Source organism: Eretmochelys imbricata, chromosome 2 (assembly GCF_965152235.1).
Source record: "Eretmochelys imbricata isolate rEreImb1 chromosome 2, rEreImb1.hap1, whole genome shotgun sequence".
NCBI lineage: Eukaryota > Metazoa > Chordata > Testudines > Cheloniidae > Eretmochelys > Eretmochelys imbricata.
The window spans coordinates 80,206,842-80,220,558 of NC_135573.1; the positions used below are offsets into that span (position 1 = coordinate 80,206,842).

At 41.0% G+C, this 13,717-nt stretch overlaps 1 protein-coding gene across 2 annotated transcripts in view; it reads left to right on the forward strand.

The window, feature by feature from the left end:
* The window catches only part of ZNF521 (zinc finger protein 521), a 268,371-nt gene that overhangs the window by 129,539 nt on the left and 125,115 nt on the right, over nucleotides 1-13,717 (forward strand). For both annotated transcript variants that reach the window (XM_077810338.1, XM_077810339.1), the window contains one exon: nucleotides 13,242-13,326. In XM_077810338.1, coding sequence (XP_077666464.1) covers nucleotides 13,242-13,326 — 85 coding nt within the window. The remainder of the gene's footprint in view (nucleotides 1-13,241; nucleotides 13,327-13,717) is intronic.

Here is a 13,717-nt window from a genome sequence, read left to right on the forward strand (position 1 = left end):
CAATCACATCTGGCAACTCTTTTAGCACCCTCGGATGTAGTGCATCCGGTCCCATGGACTTGTGCTTGTCCAGCTTTTCTAAATAGTCCCAAACCACTTTTTTCTCCACAGAGGGCTGGTCACCTCCTCCCCATGCTGTGCTGCCCAGTGCAGCAGTCTGGGAGCTGACCTTGTTCATGAAGACAGAGGCAAAAAAAGCATTGAGTACATTAGCTTTTTCCACATCCTCTGTCACTAGGTTGCCTCCTTCATTCAGTAAGGGGCCCACACTTTCCTCGTCTTTCTTCTTGTTACTAACATACCTGAAGAAACCCTTCTTGTTACTCTTAACATCTCTTGCTAGCTGCATCTCCAAGTGTGATTTGGCCTTCCTGATTGCACTCCTGCATGCCTGAGCAATAATTTTATACTCCTCCCTGGCCATTTGTCCAATCTTCCAATTCTTGTAAACTTCTTTTTTGTGTTTAAGATCAGCAAGGATTTCACTGTTAAGCCAAGCTGGTCGCCTGCCATATTTACTCTTCTTTCTACACATCGGGATGGTTTGTTCCTGCAACTTCAATAAGGATTCTTTAAAATACAGCCAGCTCTCCTGGACTCCTTTCCCCTTCGTGTTATTATCCCAGGGGATCCTGCCCATCAGATCCCCGAGGGAGTCAGTCTGCTTTTCTGAAGTCCAGGGTCCATATTCTGCTGCTCTCTTTTCTTCCTTGTGTCAGGGTACTGAACTCAACCATCTCATGGTCACTGCCTCCCTGTTATACACCAGGTTATACAGGTTGTCATAAATATAAAGGGAAGGGTAACCACTTTTCTGTCAACAGTGCTCTAAAATCCCTCCTGGCCAAAGGCAAAACCCTTTCACCTGTAAAGGGTTAAGAAGCTAAGATAACCTTGCTGGCACCTGACCAAAATGACCAATGGGGAGAAAAGATACTTTCAAAGCTGAGGTGGGGGGACGGGGACAAAGGGTCTGTCTGTCTGTGTGATGCTTTTGCTGGGAACAGATCAGGAATGCAGCTCAGAACTCCTGTAAAAAGTTACAAGTAATCTAGCTAGAAATGCGTTAGATTTCTTTTGTTTAATGGCTGGTAAAATAGCTCTGCTGTAGATTCCTGTTTTTGTGTGTTTTTGTAACTTAAGGTTTTGCCTAGAGGGGTTCTCTGTGTTTTGAATCTGACTACCCTGTAAGGTATTTACCATCCTGATTTTAGAGAGGTAATTCTTTTACCTTTTCTTTAATTAAAAGTCTTCTTTTAAGAACCTGATTGTTTTTTCATTGTTCTTAAGATCCAAGGGTTTGGGTCTGTGTTCATCTGTACAAATCGGTGAGGATTTTTATCAAGCCTTTCCCAGGAAAGGGGGTGTAGGGCTTGGGGGGATAGTTTTGGGGGAAGACGTCTCCAAGTGGGCTCTTTCCCTGTTCTTTGTTTAACATGCTTGGTGGTGGCAGCATAGGGTTCAAGGACAAGGCAAAGTTTGTACCTTGAGGAAGTTTTTAACCTAAGCTGGTAAGAATAAGCTTAGGGGGTCTTTCATGCAGGTCCCCACATCTGTACCCTAGAGTTCAGAGTGAGGAAGGAACCTTGACACAGGTGTATAACGTTTATAACATTTTAATGTTATACTGGTGTATAACATTTTAAAGAGCCCTAAATTTTGCTTTTGTGTCTTAGTCCTGAGGGCTGTTACAAAATTTGTGATAGAAAGTAGTGGCAAAAGATTATTCTCCTGTGAATACTTGTGAACTGTTTGTTTTATTGGGCTACAACTGCTGATTTTGGGTGGAGAGAGCAGTGGCTTTATTGAATGGCTGCCTCAAAGTGCCTTGTAGTTTAAAAGAAACAAACACAAACAAAAAAAGTGACTGAAAAAATGGAACCTTTTTGCTATATATATCGGTTTCCTGCATATCTCAGATCTACCATATAGATCGTACTTTATTACCACATGCATCATCAACAAATTTATCAACTGAATTCTGATTGCAAAATCTTTATTACAGACGTCAGCTGGCCTAGTCTTGAGCGATTCCAAGCATTATTGACTTGTCAGCAACTCCCACTGACTCAGGAAACTCCCTGAGTGGCAACACCCTTCAAGATCAGGACCAGTGTAAGAAGGCAGAAAGGCAGGGATCTGGAAGAAAATGTTAATAGTAGGCAGACTTCTGGTTGTTAAACAGGGCTCAGGATTTATTAGTTTTATTAATCAGGGTCCCATATGATGCTTACCCCAACTCTTTCCTCTGCCCCTCCACCCCCAGCAACCCCAGCATAGTGAGGCAGACAGAGCATATTTGTTTTTCAGATCCCAGATTGATTTTGCCATGCTGGAAGTTAGGGAAATCATATTTTTACTTGTAAACTATACAAATCTGAAATGAAGTAATTGAGAGAGAATAAATATAGAATCCCATGATGTCATTTTTAGAGTCACTCTTCTGACAAGAGCTACACTTTAATATTGAGTGTTCAAAGGTCTGAAGATCTGAGGGATTAGGGACCTTGAAGGAAGATGCTGTGATTTTAAAATGTTGCAAGATGTGGTACTGTCTGCATGAAGTCACATGACCTTGCGAGCCATCTAGCTTCAGTAGACAACAGGAGAAGAACAGGTTTGCAGCTGAGACATTAAGAGAGATGATTATACAAAGAGTTCAAGGATCTAGAGTGCAAAGGACAAAAGACAGCACAGAAATGGTAGCAAAGATTCTTTAGGCATAATAGCAAAGGTAGGCCTTGTTCAAGGGACACCGTCACACTTGTGTGAAAATGTTATATGCAATATGTTATATACTTTACTTGTCACAGATAAAAGTGTGATACCACACCAATTATTAAAATCACTGAGAGTTCCTTTGTTTGGTATCTTTACTATAACCCCATTGGTCTACTTATCTGGCACTTTTTCCATTTCTCAGACTGATGTAAATAGCGGGGCCAGGATAGATGCTGCTAATTTAGGATTTACCTTGAACAATTCTGCATTCAAGTTATCCTTGCCAGGAGCTTTCCCATTTTTTAAGGATTTGATGGCTTGAATGATTTCTTCCTTAATTGGGGTGTCTGTGTTGATATCAAGATCTTCTTCTGCCTCCTGGATGTTTGCTTCCTCTTTAGGTGGCTGCCTGTTCAGCAATTCTTTGAAATGCCTGGTCCAGCACATTTCTTGTTCTTTTTCAGTTGTTAGTAGGTGTCCTTGTTTGTTCCTGATGAGAGTGTTTGTTGATGTCTGCCGTTTACCACTGATAAGCCGTGTCATTTTTTAGACAGTTCCTTGTTCACCATGAGCAGCTGCATCCTCTGCTTGTGTTGCCAGATTATCAATATAATGCCGTTTGTCCGGTCTCACAAGGCGTTTGACCTCCCAGTGTGGCTTGGTATACTGCTCGTGGTATTTGTCCTTTAGCTTTCTGGGATTTTGTGTCTAAAACTTTTTTCTTCAGGGCTCATCTGGTTTCTATGGCATTCCATGTACTGGGTATAATCCACTCCTTTCTTCTGTTCTTTCTGTAGCCTAGACAGGCTTCACTGCTCTGTTTATAAATTGCTGTTACTTTGTCCCACTTCTTGTTGATCTCCTTCTCTTCATCAAGGTCTGCAAGTGCTTGAAGCCTGTTCTTTAGCTGCAGAATGAAAGCTTTCTGTATTTCAGGGGACTTTAGCTTGCCAATATCATAACGTCTATGTCCCTTGTTTGGTGGACCCACACTTCTCAAGTTTAGCTTGATGGAAGCTGTCACAAGCTGGTGGTCTCTGCCAACATCTGCACCCCTTCTCACTTTCACATCTGTCAGTGAGCATCATCATTTGCCATTGATCATGATATGGTCAAACTGGTTCTTATCTCTGCCATTTGGCACTTTTATCTGTGCCAAGCAAAGTATTGTGTAAGATCATAGTCCAGCGTATATAAGAGGCAGTTGATAGTGTTCTCCGAAAAGAGCAAGCTGGTTTTCGGAAAAGGTGTGGATGCACAGGCCAGATCTTCACTCTACGAAACATAACAGAACAGTGTTTAGAATGGCAATGGCAACGCCACATACATTTCATAGACTTTGAGAAGGCTTTTGATAGCATTCACAGGACGAGCCTATGGCGCATTCTGTGGGCATATGGAATTCCTTTCTGTATAATCAACATCATCAAAAGCTTCTATTTCAGCTTTACATGCAATGTTGATCACAATGAGCTCAGTTTTTAAGTTAAAACAGGAGTACATCAGGGGTGTGTCATGCCTGCAATCCTCTTCAACATTGCCATCAAGTGGATAATGCGGCGTACAACAGAAGTCATGCCAAGTGGCATTAAATGGACACTCTTCTCATCCTTTGAAGACCTGGACTTCGCAGATGATGTCGCTCTCCTATCGCATACCCAACACCATATACAAGAAAAAACAACTCGGCTCAATACGTTCAGCCAGCAAATTAAACTGAAAATCAACTGCAATAAGACAGATATCATGACCTTTAATATTGCCTTACCATCCCCAATATGGATAGAGGATTATGTTCTCACCAATGTAGAAACATTCAATACTTGGGCAGTACCATCAGCCAGGATGGTGGAACCAGGCAGGACATCCGGAACAAAATCAGTAAAGCCAAGAACACCTTCAGGAGCTTAAATATAGTCTGGAAGTCATCAAAATACAGCACCAAAACCAAACTCACAATTTATCAGAGCTGCGTACTTTCAACACTACTTTATAGTGCAGAATGCTGGGGAATGAGAAAGTATGACATGTCTAAACTGTCTTCGTTCCATACAGCCTGCCTCAGAAAAATCCTCTAAATCTTTTGGCCCAGAACAATCTCAAACCAAGATCTATTTACACAGTGCAGCCAAGAGGATCTGAGCACCATCATTGCCAGGAGGTGCTGGAGATGGATCAGTCATGTGCTTCGGATGGAAACTGATTCCATCACCAGAGTAGCAATAAGATGGACACCTGAAGGCAGGCGAAAACGAGGCCGCCCAAAAACAATATGGCGAAGAGCTGTGGAAGCTCAGCTGAAAAACCTGGGGCACAGCTGGGGAACCGTTGAAAGACTTGCCAGAAACAGATAGGAGTGGAGGAGCTTCGTCACTGCCCTAAACGCCAGAGGCGTTACGGGAACATGATGATGATGAATATGTTATGTAGCTACAAGTAGCTATAAAGAAAGAAGTTAGGAAAATATTATTTTTCAGCTTGTTTACTTTGTGGATTTGATAGCTATTTATCTGTAGTAATTTTCACTCTTTTCTCTGTATAGTTAAGACCCCAATAAACATCAAAAGGAAAACTGAAAAAATTCTTATAAAATAATTAATCAGTTTTTTAAAACAAGCAGAATATGTTAATTAAAGGGTACTTTATTAGCAACTGGAATATTTAGAAATTAGTCAGTATAAAAAATGCATGTTGACAGTGCCCCTATGAGCAAGATAAATGGCTAACTATTCAGTGAAGCTGTCTAACATATGCTTAGTTCTCTGAGAGCTTAAGCATTCAGGAAGACAGAAAATAAATCCTCAGTTATGGCACTTGTCAAAAATAATCTGATCTGTGATGAAGAATGAAGTAAGTGGATAAATAAGCTCTTTCAGAGCAGGGGCCAGGTTTCTTTATGTGTCTTGTGCAGCTCCGAGCACACTGGTAACAATAAAAACAATACAATGAAAAGTCAGATGATGTCGTTGCAGGATTTGGTACTTACAAATGGTATTACGTTGTGTGCAGACTTAGCTCATATGATTTGTTGTCTGTGGGTATGTCTGCACTGCACTAAAATACCCATGGCTGATCTGTGTCAGCTGACTTGAACTGCAAGTTTCGAGCTGCTTGGCTATAACGTTTCAGTGTAGACTTTTGGGCTTGGGCCAGATGTTTGGGTCACAGAGCTTGGGCTCCAGCCCGAGCCCAAACATCTACATGGCAGTTTTATAGCCTTCCAGCCTGAATCCCATGAGCCTGAAGGCTTGTCTACACTTACAGCGTTGCAGCAGCGCCTCTGTAGTGCATAGTGAAGACTCTAGCTATGCCGATGGGAGAACTTCACACTTTATTGGAGGAAGAGGACTAAAAGTCAATTGAACAGGACTGAGCAGGTTGGTTTAGTCACTTGACAGTAAAGACTGCAGGCCAGTGTTGGATGAACGAGTACATGGAAAAAGTCGTTGTAGGTAAGAGGGAAGCATATAGGTTTATGAAGTAAAGAATATTTCATGCAGGAGAGAACTAAAACAGTATATAGGTTAAACTAAGGAAGGCTGCATACTCCTACACAAATGATGGAGGATAAAAGCAAGGTTGCATTAGAAGTTGTAAGGTACTTTTTGGATGCTGTATATAGGGGACAAATATTCAGTGGAAGGAGATACTAGTGGGGCTAAAACTGGTATAGAAGATCAAAGAAACAGATATTGGTAAACTGGATTCTATCTTTTAGTGCTCCCAATGTGAAGATAGGGAACAGATGTCATAAATAGACACACCTTCCCCAAAGAAAGAAGACACTGTGAATGGAAGTGGCCAAAGATAAAAGGAAACATTAAACAGATATATTTGTAGTCTCTTTTTGGAAACAGAAGAGGTATCAATGGACTAGAGAAACACTACCATTAACAGACATTTAACAGGGGATGTAAGGATTATGCAGGAAATTACAGGTTTGTAAGCTTGATTTAAACAGCGAGGGAAGATGCTAGAAAGCCTAATCAAATACATAATAGAGGAACACCTAGAAACTTTGGATTTAATGAAGGATAGAGGGCACAGATTCACAAAAGAGGGATCATATCTAAACATTTTGATGGACTATTTTGATGAAGTAACCACAAGCACTGACAGAGGAAGCCATGAACATAATTTACCTGGATTTTAGAAAAGCTTTTCAAACTGTACAGCACAAAAGACTAATCTGTGGGGTAAGTAAGTATGGCATAGGGAGAGCTACTTTATTTGATTTTAAAAAAACCTAACTTGGATACAGAAAACATAGGAGACTTGTGAATTAAAGCAGTTTAGGTTGGAGGAATGTGAATAATGGAATGCCTTAAGGATCATTATTTGGGCTGATTTTGTTGAATTTATGCAGCATATCGATAGCATGGAAGAAAGAACAAGTAGTAAGGTGATGAAATGTACTGATAATACTGAGGGAATGTCAGTACAAAAAAGGCAGGTGTTAAAATTCTGAATGACTTGACAAGGAGGTGGAGCATTGGCAAATAAGTAAGCACATGCAGTTCATTTTAATGTAGAGGAATGAGGCAAGGCAACAGAAGAAAAAAAAAAAAGAGCTACGTACCCCAGATAGTCATACAACTTAGAACACTACACAGAAGGATGTGAATAACACTGTAAATCTTCAAGCAAAGTATTTGTTAGCTGTTTTTTTAAAAACGAAAGTAAAATTCGTGGACACATAGAAATATGGAGTATTTCTGGTACTGACCAGAGGGAAACTGACCCTCATGATGCCGGCGAAGACTTCCTCATTCTGGCACCGTTTCCCTGACCCTCGGCACAAGCTGATGGAAGTGAGGGATACCACCCTCCATGGTCTCCCCAAGCTGACTCATGCTTGGAAACAGAGGCAGAGTCCTGCACCCAAACAAGGGGCTGTTACCAGTATCCATCCTGCATCCCACCAGATCCTGGTGCAGGTGCCCCTCAGGCACCTGTCCCAGAGGACAGTGGCACATGTAGGTCGAATGGCCATTTTGGAATCTGTGGGGTTTTCCCGCTGTACGAGGACCACCTTCACCGAGTACAAACGGCTAGGTGTCCAAGAGAAGGACACCTCCGCCACACCGTCTGCCCCCTGACCAGGACTCGGTACGGCGCCCGGTACCAACACTCAGGACTTAGGCCTGCATGATGTGATTGATGTAGAAGTAGAGGAGGAAGGCCCCCTGCCAGTGTAGGTCTTATCCTCATCCTCCTCAGACGAAGGAATGTGCTCATCTACCCTGAATAAAGAGGCCATTCGCCTGTGGGACTTCTGCATGAAACATTCAATCCACCTCAAAGCTTCCCACATTCCAGGAGCCCGGAACACTCTGGCAGATCACCTCAGCAGGTCTTTCTCTTCTTACCACAAGTAACAAAATTCATCTTCCAGAGGTGGGGGTTTCTGCAGGTAAGCCTGTTCACAACCAAGCAGAACAGGAAATGTCAGCAGTTTTGCTTGCTGCATGGTCATAACCTGGGCTCCCTCTCAGATGCCTTCCTACTCCCATGGACAAAGCTCCTGTTCTATGCATTTCCCCCCATTCTTCTGGTATACAAGGTCCTTCTGAAAGTCAAGTGAGACAAAACAAAGGTTATTCTTATAGCCCCTGCATGGCCACGCCAACACCAGTTCAGCACGCTATTGGATCTATCAGTAGCACCCACACTGCTGCTCATGCCCCTCCCAGACCTGATCTCACTAGATCACGGCCGTTTGCTCCACCTGAACCTCAAGGCTGTCCACTTGCCCATGTGGAAGCTGCATGGTTGAATCTGGTGGAGCTGGCCTGTTCAAACCCATCTACTAGAGGACTTATCTAGCCACATGGAAGCGTTTCTCAGTGTGGTCTTCTCAACAAGGCCTCTCCACCAACTCGGTCACCTCTGCAGTCCATGCTGGAAAACCTACTCCATCTGAAACAACAGGGCCTAGCCATTTCATCAAAGTGCATTTAGCAGCAAAATCAGCCTTCCACCATGTGGTGGGTCAGTCTTCTCACATGAAATGTCCATTCTCTTCCTCAAGGATCTAGAGAGCTTTACCATTAAATTTGTGAACCTATCCCTCCGTGGTCCTGTCGAGACTCATGGGCCCTCCTTTTGAGCTGTTGGCATCACGCCCTCTGTGGTATCTCTCCTGGAAGGTCAGCTTCCTGGTAGAGATTACCTCAGCTAGAAAGGTCTGAGAAATCAGGGCCCACACATGAGAACTGCTGTATATGGTGTTCTTTTTAAGAACAAGTTCAGTTGTTCCCCCACCCAGCATTCCTCCCAACGCTGGTCTCATAATTTCATAGTAATCAGGCTATTTTCCTGCCATTTTTCTTCCCCAAACCGCTCAAGAATACGAGGAGCGGCATCTTCATGTGCTGGATTTTAGATGCACATTGGTCTTCTAAATTGAGAGAAACCAAACAGTTCCCTAAATCCATGCCACTCTTTGTGGCAGTAGCAGACAGGATGAAAGGTTTCAGCACAGAGAATTTCATCCTGGATCACTGCCTGCATTCATATGTGCTATAAGCAAGTGGGTTCTCTACCTCCTACCATCTTGACTGCACATTCAACAAGAGCTCAGGCTTCATCAGCAGCGTTTCTGGCCCAGGTCTCCTCCCACTATGCCATCACCTAACAGACCAGCATGATGCCAAGTTTGGCAGAGCCGTGTTGCAATTCACATGTTCATGAACTCCAATCCCACCTCCTCAGGTACCACTTGGGAGCCACCTAACGTGGAATTGACATGAGCAAGCATTTTCCATGTATCTAAAATTACTTGTGCATCAGACTCAAATTCAGCATGTGGAGATGCTGCCAAATCTGCTAGGCCCTGGACTGGGGTCTTTGACAGGAGGGTATTTTATTGAAGGGCTGTAAAGAGCTTTTGAGAGCCAGTTGTGCCAGTTCAGTAGGAAGGTGAAGCCAGAACCATGGTAAAAATTAGAATGAGGAGGTTCATGAACTGAACCTAAACTATCTAAACCCTTGTTTATAACAGGGTTCAAAAAACAACTAGATAAGTTCATGGAGGATAGATCCATCAATGGCTATTAGCCAGAATGGACAGGGATGGTGTCCCTAGCCTGTTTGCCAGAAGTTGGGAATGGGCAACAGGGGATTAATCACTTGGTGATTACCTGTTCTGTTCATTCCCTCTGGGGCATCTGGCAGTGGCCACTGTCGGAAGACAGGATACTGGGCTAGGTGGACCTTTGGTCTGACTCAGTATGGCCGTTCTTATGTTCTTATCCTACATCCTACCCTGATGCAACATGTATCGTTGTCCCCAGTTGTGGAATGAATTGCAACCTGGCACAGTTTAGAGCAACCTTAAGGTTGCTGTAGTTAGTCCAGATACTGAACTGGCCCCATCAAGGTCGGGGTGTGGAAATGTGGTACAAAGCAACTTTTGCTCCCCACCCTTTACCTGTGCCCAGCACTACTTTAGTACAGCCCGCTATTTGTCATTGACTCGTTGCATTTCTGAAGCCTAAAAAGAATTCCTTACATCTCTTCTTTATTTTGGTAACAAGATTTTAACTCACAACTCTAGTGTTCCATAGCTTTGTCTGAATTAAATTTGTGTTGGAGCATTGTGGTTTAGTATGCTTTTCATGAGGCTTACATGTAAAACTGAACAACTCTATCACCAACTAGTTGACTTTTTATGATGGGATGTTCAAAACCACTCAATATTGACCTAACCCTTCATCTTCCTAAAAGTCAATGGGAGTTTTACCATAGCTCTTTTAAAAATCCTACCCTGAAAGTTCACAGATTTAAAAAAAAAAGTTGTATTTTTAAATAACGAATTCAGGTTAGAACTGAGAAATGAATATTTATTAATAGAAACAAAATTGTCGTCGTAAATGGCTCATATTTGAAAGGCCAATGAACACCTTAACAAAAATTTATTTAAAATCTAGAATGTGAAAAAAGCAACAGAAAAGGCAGGAATTAACCTGCATTAAAAATCAGTCATAAAAAGAGATGAAATGAAAAAGTTGTATTCTTGATAGCTACACCATGTCAGTGTTGGCAAACAAATAAGAAAAACTCCCTCTTACCCCTCAAATGTCAAAAGTTAAAAAAAATGTTAGAAGAAGTCTGTTTTAATAAATAAATTAATATTTACTCAATAATACATAAAAGCCATTGTAGGGTCAAAATGATGGTGATTTCTTTCTGCTTTTCCCTATTATATCTACTTCATTCTAAATAGAGAGAGTCAGAAAATGGAGGGGGGAAATGCTCTGAACATTTTTTTTTCTTTGTATAACCAAAATCTAATTTCAGCTAATTTTTTCCAACCAGATCTAATAAGAAATTACTAAATATCAGTAAATGTCTGTTGGCTTTTTCCTTTGTTTAGAGAGAGGAATGAAAATTTTTCTCTGTCTGTCTGTCCGGACTTTGCCATGCCACCTTGCAAATGTCTAGAAGGGACCCAAGAGACTCATATGCGTTCTTCGGTTACAACCTGTTCCTACATCCATTTAGGTCCATGACAGTTTTGCCATATTGACGACAATGGGAACAGGATTGCAGTGAAAAATGATTGTTTAGAAATATAAAAAGTATGGAAATAAGTTCGTGATGTTTGTTCAGCACATTGTGAAAATGACTGGTTTTGATCTCTTAAAATCTAAGCTCATTGATACACAAGTTTAGACACTTCTAGATAAGTGTATGCTGCGTTAATAAAAGTTGATGGTAACATTTTAGAAGCTGCTTCGAGACTAAAAAAGAACCAATGTTTGATCTAGCAACAATGACAAAAGCATTCTTTTCTTTGTGATAAAAGAAAACATCTATGTGGATCTGCAAATATGTCAAATTATTTTGAAGAGGCTAGTAAGTGCTGGTATTTTTTTGTTGTTGTTGTCAAGTGATTTTATTCTTTATCATTAGACTTCAAAGAAGAAAGAAAGTGTGTTCTGTCATCATATTCATCAGTCATAATTTTTGTAGACGATTCTTGACACACACTGTGTTTTACTGTGCTAACAAGAGAAAAGACCAGCCATTAAGTTTATGTGTCTTGGTTTTTCAACAAAGTCACATATCAGGAATAATGCTAGGAGTATGCTAATAAACAATATACAATGTTGGCCAACTGGGAGTAAGAAATATTTTCTAACTAGTTCTAAAGGGAAACAATGTTTTTTTTAAAAAAGAGTGATTGTTGTTTACGCAATATATGTTGTTCTATATGTCAGCATCAAAAGCCTCTTGTGAAGAGCTCAACACAATAAATCTTTGATCCTGATTGTCATTATTTAAAGGTCTCTGCTAGATTTAGATGTAGTAGAGTGTTTTCATGCTTACCTACATATAATAGTAAGATTTTGGATGGCATCTGTTTAGAATGCATTTCGGCAGACGATTTCCTTGTCACTACATACAGTCATAAAATAGGAAAAATAATTGGAACATCTTAAACAGCAGACCTTTCAGATTTTATTTGTAAAATTGAATGAAAACCAGACTTGTTCTTCAAGTGTATGGTGATTTCATTTCTCCATGCAAGGCCTTACCTTGGTTAAATTGCATGAAATTTTTCAAGTTGGTTCAAGTGAAAAACAGCCAAGAGATCTGTAGTTGTTTCCATTGAAAACCACCATGGCACATTTTGTTACTGTCATTAAGAAACTTAAAATAGTCACCGATGGCCTCAGCTTATTTTTGAAAAACAAAAGATTTGTAAAGGTATCCCTATGAGAACAATATATCAGACTGGTTCAGGACTGACTTTGGTCATTCAAGTAGCGTTTCATTTAATTGGGAAAGGAAGGCATTTGTTCATCCCCTTTCCATTGCTTCCGGAGGGCTTTTGGTTGGAAAGGCACAAACAGAAACGTGAGGATATATCTACACTGCTGCTGGAAGTGAGCCTCCCAGCCTGTGTAGACAGACTCATGCTAGCGGGGACTTGAGAGCCAGAGATCCAGCCCAAGCTGCAACATCCACATTGCTATTTTTTTGAGCACTGTCTCAAGCCCCACTAACGCCAGTCTGTCCACCTGGGCTGTGAGGCTCCCAGCCATAGTGTAGACATACCCTTTGGTTAATTCACTTTCCTGAGAGGCGGTAAGTAGGTTGACGGAAGCATTCTTGGGTTTGAGGAGGAATGGGATTAGGATACATGGATTTTATTCCTGGACCACCATTACTGCATTATGGGCCTGATCCAAAAGCCCATTAATATAAAAGGAGGGACTCCCATTTGACCTCTTTGCACCTTACCTTACAAATCTGTAAACACGGGCATTATCACAGTACTTGCCACTCAGTGGAGTTGTAAAGCTTAAAAACTGCCATTTGTAAAGAGCTACGAGAGATTCAAGTAAAAGGTGCTACAGATGGCAAAGTGTTATTTAATATTAATAATTAATTCTTAATGAAAACACCTCTGGAGCGCTTTAAATTATCACTTTGAACTAACCATTTGGAGTTATAATGAAATGGTTCAGGCTGCATATTTAAACACATTTTCTCTACCCTTGTCTCTTTAGAAGAAGACCTACCAGTGCATCAAGTGTCAGATGGTTTTCTACAATGAATGGGATATCCAAGTTCATGTTGCAAACCACATGATTGGTAAGTGAAGCACTAAATCTTGTGGAGGATAGATAGCCCTTTCTCCTTCTCGTGTTCATCATTGCCTGCAAAATTAAACAGAGTTAAGGAGAAATTAATTGTGCAACCGTCAATGATTTACCTAGGCATGATTGATTTTTTTATTCATATTATTAGACCTGATAAAGCATTAGCATGTTTTATTTTCTGCAAGGGCTAGTTTAGACTTCTGCAGAGAATTATATATCTACTTCCAGTCAAAACACAGGTGATTAACAAATTAAACTTCTAATCATTTTTGCATTATTGAAAACAAACTAACAGGAATGGTTAATGAACTGGATGTTAGCTTTCCGTAGAGTTTTAGACAGGTTTTAATTTCAGAAGTTATTATGATAATGACACTACAGTG